General features: G+C 37.8%; 1 protein-coding gene across 1 annotated transcript in view; it reads left to right on the top strand.

Moving 5' to 3' along the window:
• The window catches only part of LOC306843318 (potassium/sodium hyperpolarization-activated cyclic nucleotide-gated channel 3-like), a gene marked incomplete at both ends in the record, with an annotated part of 86,768 nt that overhangs the window by 26,467 nt on the left and 42,344 nt on the right, over window positions 1-17,957 (top strand). Inside the window, 2 exons of the mRNA XM_079374723.1 lie at window positions 9,081-9,242; window positions 15,656-15,874. Coding sequence (XP_079230849.1) covers window positions 9,081-9,242; window positions 15,656-15,874 — 381 coding nt within the window. The remainder of the gene's footprint in view (window positions 1-9,080; window positions 9,243-15,655; window positions 15,875-17,957) is intronic.

The following is a 17,957-nucleotide window of genomic DNA, read 5'->3' as shown; positions in this document are numbered from 1 at the left end:
CCTGTGTCAGTCCATATCATTGTCTCCACATGATACCTCCCAGCAGGTAGGATGTGGCCTCCGTATGTAAACCTCGTTCCCTGATGGAGTGAACGGAGACGTTATGTCCCCATGCCACAACCTCGAACCATCGCTGGCGGCCAGAGACAAGTTCTTGGCTCCTCAGCGTAAAACCTGAAGAGTGGATGCACCTGTTGCCTATTTATACTCGTATGCACGGGGAGTGGCTCAGGTATGCAAAATCCACTAGCCAATATACATTGGTGTTTTCTCTTAAAGTCAGAAATGATTGGGGCTCCCAAGTGAATCCCCTAATGTTGTCATCGACATAACGTCTCCTTTCCCTCCATCAGGCAATGAGGGTTACTCATGTAACCGAGACATTTCTCCTAAAATCTATTAGTAGAAAAGAAATGCATGCTATGAAATTAGCAGATAGCAGCTCATATCATGTTCTTTTCATACTGAGATATCTGATGTTTGACTGCAGACGTTTGATTTTCTATTTTTACAAATATGAGCATAGTTTAAGGCATTTGTGAGTCTTGCTGTCCATTTGATCTCATTGTTGTCTTGCAGAAGTGATTGAGATATGGAAGCGATCTCATTTGCGCTTTTAGAATCCAGTTTGTTCTCTTTTTGCAGAAATCACAGGCTGGAAGCAGCATATGTTTCGTGACTCTCATTTCCAGCCAGTCTGCGAGCTTTGGCAGAAATCGAAGTGTTGACTCTTACACGTATCAATTAATGAATATTTCAAAGCAGAGTGCTAACATTAGGCTGTAATTTTCTCTGGTCCTCTCGAGGATGGGTTTGGATGGTGATTAAAGCGATGATTAGAAGCGTTCGTTTCTCAGCATCAGTATTGAATGGGTGAACAGGGTCTCAGAGGTGCGCGGTGGGAAGTGAGTCCGGTGAACACAGCTGCTGCCTCATTTAGTCAGGCCGTGTTCGTTCTCACGACAGCATGTCACGCGCTCTTCTACAGCGGCACGCTGCAAATTGACCGGCTCCTATTAGAAGCGTGCAAAACATGTCAGAAGTGTGAAATATGTGGGAAAGTCTCAATAACAAATCATCAGATTAGTTTTCAGAGCAGCATTTGTTAAGCTGATACTTACAGAGTAGTATTTTACAGAGTAATACATTAGTGATATGTTTGAAATAATCCTCATGTAGGATTTTCTGATTCTGATAATATAATATAATATAATATAATATAATATAATATAATATAATAATTAGGCCTCTCATAAATTAGGCAAATCATAAAATCTGTGCTGCAGATTGTCATACAAATAATTAGCAATTAATAATTTAATTCTGTTTTGTTCATGTCACATACATTCTAAGCCTAATACATAATTTTTTACTCAGAATTTTAAAATAATAAAATATTATAAAATAATAAAAATTATAATAAAATCCCAAGTGATTTACTTTAGTCTTGTGAAAATTAATATTTATATAAATAATTATTATATAATAAATATAATGCAGTCTGATTAAACCCACAAATTTTGTTTGAAGGAAGACCTTTGACTGTCTTTGTGCATTTTAGAACAATTTTTTTTATTTTCTATATTCTTTTGCAAACTGTGATTGAAATTGAAACTGCACAGTTATTGTGGTTGTCTCAAATAATTGCCATGATCAAATGATTAATTGATAATAATGACAGGCCTAAATATAATCGCAGTGTTCACAATGCTGTTTGTTTTATAAATTTCCTTGTAAAAACCTTTGCAGACGTCCTGGTGTGGCGTTTTAAATAAATGGAAAACACCGCTTTATTATTTTAACGTGATTTTACTGCATTTTAGACCTAAAAGCTTCTGCACCCTGTTTGTGATGGAGGAAAGTGCAGACAGAGGAACACAGCAGGAACTGACTGAACTGGAAAACTAGAGAGATGAGATGAATTGAGAGGAGATCTTACCTCCATATAATACATGCTAAAAGCACAGCAGTAACCAAGGAAACGCTGTATTGCTGCACTTCCATAAGCGCCACCTGCTGTCAGAGAGTGAACTTGCATTCTCATTCATCCATCTGCTGTTTTTGTTTCAAGCAGTTATGTAGCATAATTTCACAAAGCCAAGGTCAGACCATTCTGCTTTTGATTTAAATTAAATGTAATTTACATCAAACAATGTACAGTATGTGGCTTTGTTTGGATTGTGATTAAAGCGCAGTGGCTCTGCAACTGTTTCATGCATTGTGATTCATCTAAAGGCACAGTCACGGAGAGATTGTGATAAACCGTGAACCTGCCAGAATCTTTAAAAAAAAGTGATAAAGATTTTTGGTCAAACCGCCCAGCACTAAGCAGCATAATATGTGACAGAAAGTGAGCAGACCTTGATGGGCCGGAAATGAAAGGTCATCGCAAAGTGTCATTTTTAAAGGAATTGTCCCTGATCTTAGATGAGTTTAATGGTGTCTTAACTGTCATGAATAGTCATCATGGTTTGACTTAGAACAGCTATTTTTACCACTGAATGTTTAAGGGTATAAAAGGGTCTGTGGCACCTATGAGATACACTCAAACTTTTAGGGTCAGTACCTTTGATTTCTGCTAAAGAAATTAATACTTTTATTCAGCAAGGATGCATTAAATTGGTCAAAAGTGACAATAAAGATATTTATAATGTAACAAAATATTTCTATTTCAAATTAATGCTGTTCTTTTGAACTTTCTATTCATCAAAGAAGCTGAAAAATCAAATAGATCACGGTTTCCATAAAAACATGAAGCAGCACAACTGTTTTCAACATTGATGATAATCAGAAATATTTTCTTGAGCAGTAAATCAGTATATTAGATTGATTTCTGAAGGATCATGTGACACTGAAGACTGGAGTAATGATGCTGAAAATACAGCTTTGATCACAGAAATAAATTACATTTTAACAGATATTCACACAGACAACAGTTATTTTAAATTGCAATCACAAATGTTACAGTGGTTTTGATTAAACAAATGCAGCCTTGGTGAGCAGAAGAGACTTCTTTGAAAAACATAAAAAAAACTCTAACCGACCCCAAACTTATATAATTATATAAAATGAATTATATAATTCAGCTAATAACTTGTTTCTCCTTATGTCAATCATAGGAATGATTTCAATTATTTTTATTTCTGTAATTTAGTATACATCACATTTGCTGTTTTTAAATTCATTATTTATATTATTTATCATTACATGTGTTAATCAGTCAAGAAAAGCATGTTCCTAAAGATGAAAGGAAAATTGCATACAATCCAAGCATACATACAACACACTATTTACAGGATGTGTTTGTTTGTTTTATTTGATTTAAATAGTAGGTGAATAGTGGTGATATTAAACATCAAGATTTGAATTAGCAAAGCTGACCCCTTGATGCTGACCATCTTAAATACATCTTCTTCTCAAAAGTTTGGAAGATGCTGATCTCCACCTTCCTGTGAGTGAATGCAGTTAGTCAGCGTGTTATTAAATCAAACTCATATGAAGGCTTAATGAGTGACTCCTGTGATCAGCAGATGCTCTCGCTGACACGGCCATCCAAACAAACCTCACTTTCAGCGCCCGGGGGCCTTTTTGGCCCATCGCTGGGAGTTTTAATGGAGTGGATGTTTTTAAGAGCTGAAGCAGCCCCTCTCGGCCCGTATTATGCAAACGATGAAGCTTAAGCGCTCTCTCTGCATGAACCAAACGGCTCCGAGTGCTTCTCTATGGCCTGAGTTTGCGTGAGGGATCGTTTCGAAGGTGTTGTGGAGCTTCAGTAGCCGGACCATCTGTGTTTGTTTATTGAGCAAAGGCAGAGAGTCCTTCTCTATTAATATCGGCATCTGGGATTGTTCTGATTTATGGCTCGTGTCGCTACGATTGGATGTTCAGGATGGAAAGCATAGCGTTCAATATGGCACAGAGTTTCCTGAGGCAGTGCAAAAACACAAATGTAGTCATTCTAGGCTGATTTGGCGTCACGCCTGACACATAGGTTGAGATAAAGTCTGCAGGAGGAGGTAGAAATTGGGTTTAACAGCGTATTTAGGGATGTAAGACGGTTTGGCAACATAAAAGGCCAATGTGCAAATGTGACTTGTGTAATATAAATATTCACACAGCAGGTGGGCTCTAAAACCATAAAAATAAAGAATCAGAAACCCTTGTCGTCTAGGCATACTACTACTGATGCATTTCCTCTAGGATTCAGTTTGTTTGCTATACATAGTATGTAAATTGAATATGCATGACCAGTTACATGTGAAGTATGTGAACATTGAGACTGTATCGTTCCCCAAAATATTTTTCAGAGACTCCCCTCCAGTCTTGAATATTTGGTTAAAATGTGTTTGGTTAGTATGCATTTCAAACAGTAGAATACTATGCTGTGGTCACATGATCTCATTACATGTATATTTAATTGCATGTTAATTAGTCAAAAAAAAAAAAGTATAACAATATTTTTTTTGTTTGTTTGTTTTATTTTAATATGTTTTATTTAAAATTATAAACATTATAAACAAACATTTTACTTAATTTCTTTCAATTATTTTCTTTTAAATTATTTTTTATTTTATTTTTATTCATTTTTATTTAATTAATTTTTAAATAGTTGGTAGTGCGCCATTCTAAACATAAACATTTTAATTAATTTCATTTAATTTGTTTATTTTAATTAGTTTTTTAATTTATTTCGTATTTATTTTAAGTAATTATGTATTTTAAAAAATATGAATTTATTTTTTGTATTATTATTATTTTTTATAGTAGGTGTGCCATTCTAAACATACCCAAATATTTTTAGTGAAAATGCTGCCAATGGATGAATATTGTCATCATTATTATTAAGGCTTAGATTGGATATAACTTTGACTAGATTTGATCACCTCCAGTAGGGTTATTTATTTATTTGTTTGCTTGTTTTGATTTTAATGTTGTTGTTTTGTTTAATGGTAGTTGATGTGCTATTCTAAACATTTATTTATTTATTTAAAATAATTTTTATGTATTTTATTTATTTTTAAATAGTAAATGAAATAGCTGCAGATGGGTAAACATCATTAGGCTTAAATTGGATGTAACTTTGACTGGGTGTTTATCACCTCCAGTAGGGTTATTTATTTGTTTGTTTCTATTTTAATGCATTTAATTTATTTGATTCCATTTAAATAATACTGTAGGTGATGTGCTATATATATTTTTTTTTAATTAGGTAATTATTAATGAATTTATTTTAATTAGTTTTAATTTATTTATTTTAAATAAAATTTATGCATTTATTTATTTTATTTATTTATTGTAAATAGCAGATGAAATAGCTTTCAGTGGATGAATATTATTATTAAAACATTTTTATTATTATTAAGGCGGTTGGATGTCATTTTGGCTGGATGTTTGTCATCTCTGGTAGGTTTGTTTAGGTCTGCAGACGCTGCGAAACACTTGATGTAGGGTTAGGCTGTGAGGATGGTGTTGTGGTTTTGCACACAGCATGACAGTATTTCTCAGAGAAAGCTCCTTCATCAGTGATTACTGTCTTTCATTCACTGCGGTGGACATAAACATACTGATGGATCGAGTCTGCACTTCCACCGTGGCTCAGTTTTACAATAGAAAGACTTCTAGGAAATTTTCTTTCCATGTTTCTGATGATGTTCTCTCTATATTTTCCATTGCAAATGTTGTTTTAAAAAAATAAGCAAGTGTCGTGCTGTATTTTAAAGTTGTCTAATGTGTTATGCATTGCCACATGATGGTGGACGAGCTGAAAGATGTTTATTTGGTACTGAATTAGACAGACAGGCTTTTCTTTTCACTTTTGGATCTTCAGATTAATCGTGAAGCTGATGTCTCCTTTGATAATTCTAAGATTTTCTGTCATTCTTCAATCCTTCGTTGATTCATTTTCCCATCGCTCGTGTGCTGAAACCAGATGTGCTAGATTTGAGTCTTTCTGTTTGTTTCTCTGTCTCTCTCTCTCATTTCTCATCAGCTTCGTCAATCAGCGTTGAGATGTTTGGTCGCCGCGTGATGCACTCATCGTTAACGTGTCTCGTGTCAATTAGAATCAGAGCGTCCGAGTGTCCATCGCTCTGTGGGAGAGAGAGAGATGGTCAAAAAGCCTCTGTAGTTTTGGTGATTTATACATTCATAGGTTCGTCCCTCGCCGTTCAGACAAGACACATTAGTCTTCATTCCCCTGATTCCCAATAATGACTTTATAATAAGCCCATATTAGAGAGGATTTCCACAATCTACCCAGAGCACTTCTCATTTTAATTGCGCTCCAGTCTGTTTCCATTTCACCATGCTAATTTATTAGAGTCCAAGTGCGTAGAAAGACAGGAGAGAGAGCAAACAGTCCTTCGGCTGTGTTCAAAACCCTAGTGAGCTACCTATATGAATATACGTGTGTGTGTCTTGTGTCATAAGCAATATCTGGATAAATACAACAGTTACATTTCCAAGAACTTGAACTTGAACTAGATTCGTACATGACTCTTTTATTTTCCATCATCTCGATTTTCCTGATTCATCATTGACCCCAAAGCTGAATGAAGACGCTGACATTTAAACGAATTGTACATTCATATGCATATGCATTAGTTTGTATTATTGCTTGAATCTGAAATGTCTTTCTCTTTTTATCTCTAGCGTTGTTCTCGCTGTCTGTCTGTCTGTCTGTCTGTCTGTGATGATACAGCAGTAAAGGCAGACAGTCGGTAATGAGGGTGACTTTTACACATCGCTGCATGATTAATTCAGATGCTTTTACAGCTAGTTAATGTTACAGAGAGCCAATTATTTAATCCTAGCTCATGCTGTTTCTCTGCGCTCAGAACGAGCCAGAGAGACGCAATGCTCTGTTTGTCATTACACTGTCCTGGCAGAGGAAAGAGTTATTAAAGACAAACATACGAGCAATAATCACCGCCTGACCGTGGACGAGAGAGAGAGACTGATTTATAGGGCTTTTCTCATCACTCAATAACAATAGCATCATGTGAGCATATTCCTCTCACCTGAGCTTTTAAAAGCTGTGTTTTAAAGCAACTCGAGTGGTTTTTAATAAGCACCGGTGCAGTTAGCAGTGCGTGCTGTGGCTTCACTCACATTAAGTAGCTTTCAATTGTAGAGGCCATTAACACCCAACTGACCGGCAGCTTCTAGAGAGGATACTTAACATTAGGATTAGCCATTCACTTTCTTCAGCTCTCTCTCTCTCTCTCTCTCTCTCTCTCTCTATCTCTTTCTCTCTCGCTCTCTCTGTCACTCATGGCAGAACGGAAGGAGCCTGGACTTGTTCTGTCCTGTTTTCAATTATTTAACTTGTTAGTGATTCAGAAAGTAGCCATGTCTCTAACACACACACACACACACACACACACACACACACACACACGCACACACACACGCACACACACACACACACACACGCACGCACACACACACACACACACACGCACACACACACACACGCACACACACACACACACTAAAGCAGAGCAATTGTCGACTCCATAAGGGAGTCTTTAGGAGATTCATCATTCGATCTTCATTCAGGGAATCACAATATGATTCCAAAATGTTTTTTGAATTCTTTCAAGAATTTTCATGAACATTCAGAATTGTGATTATTCTAATTATATATTAATTTTAATAGATATTATATATGTTTAATACATATACATATCTTTAATATATATTTATAGTCATATTATATATTAAAAATTAATATATTATTTGTAATTATATAATTTACACACACACATATACATATATATAATATTTATTATATTATTTTGATAATTTTATAATCTATATATATATATATTTTTTGTATGGTTAAATATGTGAATTTATATGTGTGTGTGTGTGTGTGTGCATGTGTGTGTATAATTTACATATCATTAAATTATTTTATTATTATTTATTTTATTATATATAAAATTGTATAATTTATTATAATTTAATACGTGAATTAATTTTTGATATTTACATATTAACCTTAATTAATAATTACATTATATAAATTATATAAATATTTTCATAAATTATAAAAAGAATTTAGGTAACATTTCACAATAAGTGGTAATTAATGAACAATATTTTTACTGAATTTATTCATCTTCATTCATGTTATTTTAAAAATGTTCAGGTTATTTCACGGTGCATTAACTAATGTTTACAGATACAACTTTTGATTTTAATAATGTATGACTAAGAATAATAAATGCTGTATTGTTCATAATGAAACCTTATTGTAAAATGTTACCAAATTATATCATAAAATATCGTTCAGCCTGATATATCAGTTAAATTGATTTTAAAGTGTTGGGTTTTCTGTTTTTTACTAGTGCACATATTAATTTAACTTCCACTGAATGCTTTACAATGCAGTCATTTCAAATTAGGACTGTGTGGATGAAATCATATATATACTGTTGCAGTTATTTTTCTCATGGTATTGCATTGATTATTTAAATACTTTTGTTTTATTTATGTGTACATTCATATAATTCCTTTCAGTTCAGTTCATGAAAAATGTGCTGTATGTCTAAATATTTAAAGCAGCATTTCCAGGTTTCACATTTGAAGTGAAGTGAAGTGACATACTGCCAAGTATGGTGACCCATACTCGGAATTCGTGCTCTGCATTTAACCCATCCAACGTGCACACACACACACAGCAGTGAACACACACACACACACACAGCAGTGAACACACACACACCGTGAACACACACCCGGAGCAGTGGGCAGCCATTTATGCTGCGGCGCCCGGGGAGCAGTTGGGGGTTCGGTGTCTTGCTCAAGGGCACCTCAGTCGTGGTATTGAGGGTGGAGAGAGCGCTGGACATTCACTCCCCCCACCTACAATCCCTGCCGGCCCGAGACTCGAACCCACAACCTTTGGATTACAAGTCAGGCTCTCTAACCATTAGGCCACGACTTCCCACATGTGTCACATTGTAAGGTAGTCGGTCATATTCTGCCCTGTTTCTAATGTCAGTGACATTCATTGACCAGTGTGTGATGACTTGTGTCCAACATGTCCTGTCTCTGCTTCTGTCCCTGTTCAGATTTTTCATATGACCTATGACCTGGCCAGCGCAATGGTGCGAATCGTCAACTTGATTGGAATGATGCTGTTGCTCTGTCACTGGGACGGATGCCTGCAGTTCCTGGTGCCGATGCTGCAGGATTTCCCCGCCGACTGCTGGGTGTCCAAGAACAAGATGGTGGTGAGTGTTTGCAAACACAATCTGTCTCTCCTCCAATCAGGAGCTGCTCCCACAGGGCCTGTTCACCTCAAGAGTATGCATATTTTAACCTCACCAAGAGTTAGGGCCGGTATGACTGTATGTGTCGTGATGGTAAAAATCTGTCTAGAAATGTAGGAACTGTTGCATAATCATTTTGAGTCCTTTGTTTTGAAATTAAGTGATTTTTTCACTGACTTGCTATTCCTTTATCGTTTATCTGATCTTTTGATTTGTGTCCATCAAGATGAGATGAAGTACTTTTTGAAGTACATTATAACAAAGAAGTGCATTGAAGTACTTACAAGTAATTACATATTACATATTTAATTGTAAATGTATCAGGCGAATTAAAATATATATAACAGTATAACTAAATTAAACTAAACGTAAGCTATGGCTGCCAAACAAAGAACGTAATTGAAAATTTTTACTAGTTTTAGTTACACTATTTTACTTTAATTTTACAGTTTTTGTTTGGCAGCCATATAGCTGGCAGTTATTTGAACATTTTTTAATGGACATTTTTTACAATATATATTATATATTTAATATATTATATAGAGAATTCATATAAAGATTATTATTATTATAATTAATCATTTTTAGTTGAATTATTATTGCATTTTTATTTTTATGTACTGTATTGTGATATATGCATTTCCATTATGTCAAATGACTCATATCAGCACTAGTGAAGGCCTGTATTTCTGCAGTAAACTGTGTTCTTACATAAGGCGGCTGAGTTAGTGGGGTGACGTGTCAGATTGTGGGTTTTCTACAGCCTTAATTCGATATCCGTCTAGTATTGACAACGGTCTGGTGAGCTGGGCTTTAATTTCCTCCTGTTTTTAGTCAAGGGGACATGCGGCCACGAAGTCCCCAGCGTCCAGAGAGAGAGGACAGTCTTGTTCTTGACGCCCATGAGATTTAGTTTCCCTAGCTGAATGCCAGAGACCCGAGCCGTGACCCTGAATCATCCCGACGAGAGCGAGATCGGCAGAAGTCCTCTCAGGATCTGCCATGGTTTATCGATGAGGCCTGCGGCGGCTTGCCAGCTTCCCTGAGGGGTAATTGGTGGTCCGTGATTGTCCCGGTCCTAAAATAACGTAAAGCCAGAGATCAGATTCAAACAAGTGCGTTATCAGTCAGCAGGGAGGCGTGCAGACAACAAACGCACCGCGGGCCCACACAAACTGTGAGATTATTGTAAAAAGCATGCTTGATTTGCTCTGTTTAGTATTTTAAGCCACTTACCATTATTTGTTTTATGTCACCAGGGTTTAAAATCATCACTCAGCCAGTGCCAAGCACCAGAAAATAATAACTTTGGTTAATTTCACCTTTGTTTTATAGGTAACATTTACAATGGGGTTTCATTTGTTAACATAAACAAACAATGACAATACTTCTACAGCATTCAGTAATGTTAATTTCAACATTATCTAATGTATTTGTTTCTTCATCAAATTTGGAGAAATGTTGCATTACATCACTTGCTCAGTGAATGGGTGCCGTCCGAATGAGAGTCCAAACCGCTGATAAAAGCATTTCAATAATCCACAAGTAATCCACGCATTTCAATCCATCGATTAACATCTTGAGAAGACAAAAGCTGCGTGTTTAAAAGAAAAAAATCCATAATTAAAGTGTTTTAACCAGCTAAAACACGAGTCCATAATCCATAATAATGCTTCCTCCTGTGTCTTGTCTGAATTAGGTGAGGAATCTGCACAGATCAAGCACTGTTTACAAGCCAAAACAGTTCTAAACAAATATGTTTTTGGATTTTGATGTGAGAGGACAACACAGGATGGAGGAAGCGTTATTATGCACTGAAAAAATGATTCATTGAATTTACTAAAAAACATTTTAAGGTAAATGGTTGCAATCAAATTATTTAACTACATTTAAATAAACTAATTTAGCTGACTACCTTTCAACATTTTTTTTTAAATGTTGCCAAAATAAATTGTTTGCAACCATTTACCTTAAAATATTTTTTAGTAAATTCAATGAATAATTTTTTTTTCAATGTGGATTATGGACTCATATATTTAACTCATAAATTCATAACGTCTTAATCATAGACTTGTTTTTTAACACTCAGCTTTTCTCTTCTCAAGATGTTAACTGGTGGACTGCAGTGGTGTGGATTATTTGGATTATTTTGATGTTTCCTTTCAGGAGCTCGAGCCGCATCGAAAGCGCTAGGGGAACGCCTTCAGCGTGACCGCGCTCTGAACCAGAGTGTAATCTGTCCAATGGATGGGCGAGACGTCATAGGCGGGTGACGTCACCGACCGGGAAGTATAAAAGCACGCGCGGTGGAGCCGGCGTCGTTTGCATTTTGTCATTCAGCAACCGCTATTCTGTCTGTGTGTCTGTCGATCTGTGTTGTGAGTCTTATTTAGTGTTGTTTGTCCTAAGCACAATCACTTGAAAAAAAAAAAACGGCTCTAAAAAAAAAAAAAAAGGGGGGATGATTGTGCCTCTCCCCGCTGTACATCTTGCATTCCCGCCGCTGCTGAGGCACGGCTGCGAGTGAGATCGCGGGGATTGCAACATGGATCTGGCGAACGGGTTGGAGACGGGTTCGCTCTATCTCCTCCTGCATTCCCCAGATCTAGCGCTCTCGCTCGTGGAAGCCCGCGTGTGCGGTTCTTCCCCCTTTGAGTGAGAGCTGGCTGTTGCATCGCGTGCATTACGTAATTCTCATTCATATCAGAAGCGATGCCCGAGTGGAACAGACGCTCGCGAGCTATCTGTCCCCTAACTGTGCGTTCACACCGCCGCCGGCGAGAGCGTCAAAATTCGCCCAGGCCGCCCTGACTGCGACGCTGTAGTAGAAAAGATTCGTGGACGCGCTGACGCTCTGACGTAGTTCATATGCTCGTCTTGTATTTAAAGGAGCCGCAAAGGAAACAAGAAGGTTGATCTTGTGCAGACTGACAACAAGTAGAGTATAAGTTAACCTCATGAAATATTTTAAATGTGAAAGTGAGAAATTGATCGATGGAAAGAACTTAATTGTAGCCATTTGTGTGGTGTGGATTTGTGTTCATGGTTAAGTGCTAGTCTAATTTCAACATTATAGGAGACATTTACTAGCCTTGGTCTTTAATTAACATTAATTTGTGTGCAGCCTACATTACAAACTGTCCAGATTGAAGTGTAGCCTTAATGCAATTGGTCAAATCGGTGTTGTTTTGAGCAAATAAATTGCATTCCCGCTGAAACAAACGTTGTAACGGGAAAGTGTCCCCCTATAATTTTTTTTTTATTTATGTCCCTGTACACAAACGGTCACGTCAAATATTATCGGGAAACCTGCCACAGCAATAATTAATCTCTCTTCCATTTTGCTTGGGAACTAATGTGGTCGGAACCAAAGTTTACAAGGCTGCGTTCTCTGGAACCCTCAAGCGGAGGACTTCTACATTCCGATTGGTTGCCGCCCAACGGCGTCATAGCTCATTACCATAAAGTTGACCTGACTTCAACTCTCCTCGACGCTCTCACCGTCCAAGACGTGCCGCGCCGCTCTCGCCGGAGCTCGCCGCTGGCTCACATTGAAAATGAATGACTTCTCGCCACTTTGACGCTCTCGCCGGCGGCGGTGTGAACACACAGTAAGGCCAAGGTGGGGCCGTGGCGGCAAACGCTCTGGGTCGGGGACCTCTAAGGCTAAGCTGGATCTGCGGACCGTTCTTAAGTCTAAGGGGTCCTCGGCCAAGAAGCCCTGACGGGCGTGGCCCAGGGCTTATGAGGGCAGACCCCTCTGGGGCAGAGCGGGTTACACCTCATTATACGGTGTCCGTCTCCCCCCCCCCCCCCCAGTGCCCTCGGGAGACCAGTCTGCCAACCCTGCCAGAGTTCCAGGGCGCAGCTGGCTCCAGCAAGCGATGTTCTCAGTTTCTTCCGCCCCGAAGTGTAGCGGAGCTGAGAAGCTCGCCACCCCTGCGGGGGTCTCTAGAGCTCCTGGTTCGGCCATCTCCTGCCGGTCCTCTGCTTTAGGGCACCAAGCTAGCAGCTCTAGATACACCAGAGGCCAGTCTCGAGAGACTGGTTCCCTCAGCAGGCACTTGGTATGCCAAGCATGTCTCTTTGGGTCCTGCCTTGCAGGTTCTGGTTCTATCAGCCTGATCTTCCTAGGAATGGCGCGGGTCTGAGGACCGTCGTTAAATAGGAGGCTTCAGCTGAGGCAGTCCTGATGCTATGGCCAGGACTTACGAGGGCAGACCCCTCTGGTTACATGTTTCCTTCACGGTGCGCTGAGGCTGATGCCTCCTGTACGACGTGTCCCTACGGGGACCTGGCTGTGGTTTTAGAAGCTCTCTGTAACCTCCATTCAAGCCTATTGAAGAGATTTTTGATCGCCTTCTCACTATTGAGACTTCCTTCCTTTTGGCGATATCTTCTCTTAAGAGAGTGGGGATTTGCAGGCCCTTCGTGGTCCCTTCTTATCTTGTCTTTGCGCCCGGTTATGCTTTATGCTTCCCGGTCGGTGACGTCACCCGCCTATGACGTATCGCCCATCCATTGGACAGATTACACTCTGGTTCAGAGCGTGGTCACGCTGAAGGCGTTCCCCTAGCGCTTTCGACGCAGCGTCTCGTTCCCTTCAGGGAACTAGGGTTACATACGTAACCCGAAACGTTTTTATCAGCTGTTTGGACTCTCATTCTGACGGCACCCATTCACTGCAGAGGATACACTACTGAGCAAGTGATGCAATGCTACATTTCTCCAAATCTGATGAAGAAACAAACTCATCTACATCTTGGATGGCCTGAGGGTGAGCACATATTCAGTAAATGTTCATTTTTGAGAAAACAATTCCTTGAATGCAGTGTGAACATGAACAAGCAATGAACAATAGTATCTTTACAAATATTAAAAAGATTGATAAATGCTGTAAAAAAAAATTTGCTCATTGTTAGTTCATTTTAGCTATTGCATTAACTAATGTTATTACATTAGAGTACATTGAAATTCAGGTGATGATTTTAAATACATACTCATGTAGTAAAGTCAAATAGGGCCACGCTGCATCTTTACAAATTAACTTTTGACGCCCGCAGCTCCTTTAGGTTGTTAGATCCAGCTATTCCAGTGAAGGGGCTGTCATTATGAAATGGTATGATCTTTTTCCTCTTTTTGGAGAGCTGTAATAAGCTATCGCTCTCTCAGGATTGAGCCCCTACAGAAATGAGTCTGAAAGCAATCTGGACATGTCACCTCAGACGGAGCCAATATTGATTCCTTACGGACTCGCGCACACATCCACAGGACAAGGGCAATTTATTCACTATTTTAGAGAGATGCAGAAATTTCACATCTTTCTAAATAGCTGACCCACTTTTCTCCATCTCGGATTTCTCTGTTTCGGCCTCATTCGGTCGTATTTTCATTTCATGTCTCAGTGTTTTCTGCCACCACAAACTCTCAGGAGTCAATCTGGATTCATATTCATGTAGTCATTGCAAGTGTTTGAACTTTTGTTTCATGCACCATAATATTTTTCAGCCTTTGATGTTTGATGTATATCTTTATTTATGCATTCAAAATCTTTAAATCAAGAAATATAGAAATTGTCTAGTTAAAAATAATCAAGGCATGTTTTATACACTGTTTTCCATCTAATATAAACAAGGTATTTTGATATTTAATTTATTTATGTGCATGAATATAGTAATACTAAATAATAAACAATATTTACCTATAATAAAATGCAATTAATAAAATAATGTATGATAATACAATTTGGACAGAGATTCTAAAACATGATTTCTGTAACATTTTATAAACAATTTGGATCAGATTATTGAATATATTTAAACTGATTCACGGAAATGAATTTATCAATGCATTTTTGTAAATTAGGTGTTATTTTACAGATATGGTTTTTAGTATGTATTAATATTTTCAATCGGTTTTTATTTTTAGCAATTTTGTGTTTTTGTCATTTTTAGTATTTTGTTTTTTAAAATGTCTAAATAGTTTTTATTCATTTTTATTTCAGTTTTGTGTGTTAATTTGGTACATCAAGATAAATTAAATTAAAATCATAAATGTTACCTTGGCTGAAATATGTGTATATAAGTTTATTTTATTTCAGTTATATATTTTATTTCAAGTAACAATTTTTTTAATGGTTTTTACTTTCAGTTTCAGTTTGTTAACGATAATAACCCTGTAACAGACACTATTTAATCTCCCTTACTCCCTTAGTCTGAGATGAGGAATATATTGAAATTAATCTAGTGGAATTTTCTTGAACGGAGAAAAAAAGAATAATCGTCAGTATTAATATCAGTAAACATGGTATAGTTCATCTCTCCGGTGGACATGTTTGTGATGGTCTCTCGTTCCGTCTCTCTCTCTCCTTTCAGAACGATACGTGGGGTCAGCAGTATTCTTACGCTCTCTTCAAGGCCATGAGCCACATGCTGTGTATTGGATATGGCATGTACCCACCTGTCGGCATGACAGACGTGTGGCTGACCATCCTCAGCATGATCGTGGGTGCGACCTGCTACGCCATGTTTGTCGGCCACGCCACGGCGCTGATCCAGTCGCTAGACTCCTCGCGCAGACAATATCAGGAAAAGGTGAGTGACGTCCAGTTGGTTAACATAATGAAGAAATGGCTTCCTGCGAAGGTGCCACATTATGTGTTTGTCATCTGTTGTTGTGGTGAACAGACCGCAGGGACTCTTGTGTATCAAAACAATGTGTGAATTATGGGTGAAGTGTGTTATTTCTGCGTCTGTTGTGTTGCAAAAATAATGGAAAAAATAACTAGATTTTAATAATTTTAATGGTGTTTGCCTATGGTGTTTACAAATGTAAGTGGTTTCCAGGCTGTTGCTAAGTAGTAGCACCAGAGTGGATTGTAAAAATAACTAGATTTTACCATGTTAATGGTGTTTGCCCATGCAAAAGTCACATCCATGATGCTAGGGTGTAGTGTGTTTCCAGGGTGTTACTAGGTTACTATGTAGTGGCACCAAAGTGATTTGTAAAAATAACTAGATTTTTTAAAATGATAATGTTGTTTGACTATGCAAAAATCACTACTACAATACTACAGTATGTTCTGGATGAGTGCAGGCAGACCCTTCCATTGTTTCATAAGCATCACAGTGTTTCACTCTTCAGGAAGTCAAACTATCATTGACTGAATTACAGTGACACTGAACATTAAACTGACACACCAGAAACTCTCTGAACAACTAAAACGTCAAATACAGTCGCTCTTGATATCAGAACAGAACATAGAATAAGAACTACAGACTCAATTAGAGAATGAACCAGCCAAACTTTGAAACTGTGAGGGTAAAATAGGATATTCATGAAGCTTGGAAGTAAGAAAAACTGTGAAAGAAGAAAGTCAATTATGTAGAATATGAGTGTGTGGAGAAAACACAGTCCAGCTGGATGACAGCGTGACACTTCTAAACTCATCTCAGCACACTAACATGATTACCACAGTTCCTGCCGGCTACTTTAATTCACAATAATGCACTTATAACGGCCCATAAACAACCGACTCGAGAGTGCAGATATTAATATTCACTCGCAGGGAGTTTTAGCTCTGATGATTGAAATTAAATTCAGAAGGGCGTTTTGAAACAACCCCAAGTATTAAACTTGAGGATGTGCGTCATCATGCAGCGTTTGTGCTCCAGACTTCAGAAAATGGAGTTGTTTTTTGTAGTTGCACTTCAGTAGTTTCCTATCCAGTCCAGTATGAGTTTTTGACCTCACCTCACTCGTGGTATATACGGTGTGCCAGGCGGGTCCCTCATGCCCGCTGCATGCCGACCTCAGTCCCTTCCCTGATGCCCACCTCAACATGGGCACATCGCCACATGGTGCACCATCTGTTGAGAGACTGAGGGATGGAAAAAGTGAGAATCATAGAGATGGAAAACATATAAAGAGGAACGAGAAGATCAAAAGGAAGATGCAGTGGTCTTATAGACTTTCCAGATTGTCCCAGTCACAGATATAGTAGCAATATAAGAAACTAGAAGAAAATACCAGTGGGTTTTGTCTATGCAAAACTCATTGCCAGGGTTTTTTGGGTGGTTACTCTAGCTGGATGCTAAGATCTGAGTGTAGTTGCTACTGTCTGTATCACAGTAGTAAAATGTAATTTCGGTGGAAATAGCTGAAACCAGTTGTAAAATTGAATTTACTCAGTAATGCAGATTATTATGGAATTTGGTAAAATTTGGATGAATAAATCAAAAGTAGGTCTGTACATCGTGCTTCATAATGATATGGACAAGTGTCCATAAATATTAAAGTGCAAAACGACTGCTACTGAAATATGAAGCCTGCATGTTCTGTGTGTCTCTGTGTGAATGATCAGCTTCATTTTGTTTGATAAATGCTGTCGTCAGATATACAGGAACTCAAAGCTCTTCAATACAACCCGCCAAAAAGAAAAGTTCAGTTTAACTTGAAGAAATTGTGACAGAAATATATTATATTTTACAGTATTATGTACTTCTTAAAGTAACAACAATGGTAAAACAGTTTAAAACATTATTTTTAAGGAATAATGACTTTAATTTTACGTTTTAATTTAAACTCTAAGCCTCTATTGTGCAACCAAACTTTTTTTTTTTTTACATTTAAAAAATAAAAATAAAGCATATTTCATTGGGAAGTATTGCTGTTAAA

Source organism: Barbus barbus (assembly GCF_936440315.1).
Source record: "Barbus barbus genome assembly, chromosome: 23".
Taxonomy (NCBI): Eukaryota; Metazoa; Chordata; class Actinopteri; order Cypriniformes; family Cyprinidae; genus Barbus; species Barbus barbus.
Note: the sequence above shows the minus strand (reverse complement) of the source record. Positions and strands in the feature narration are given on the sequence as shown.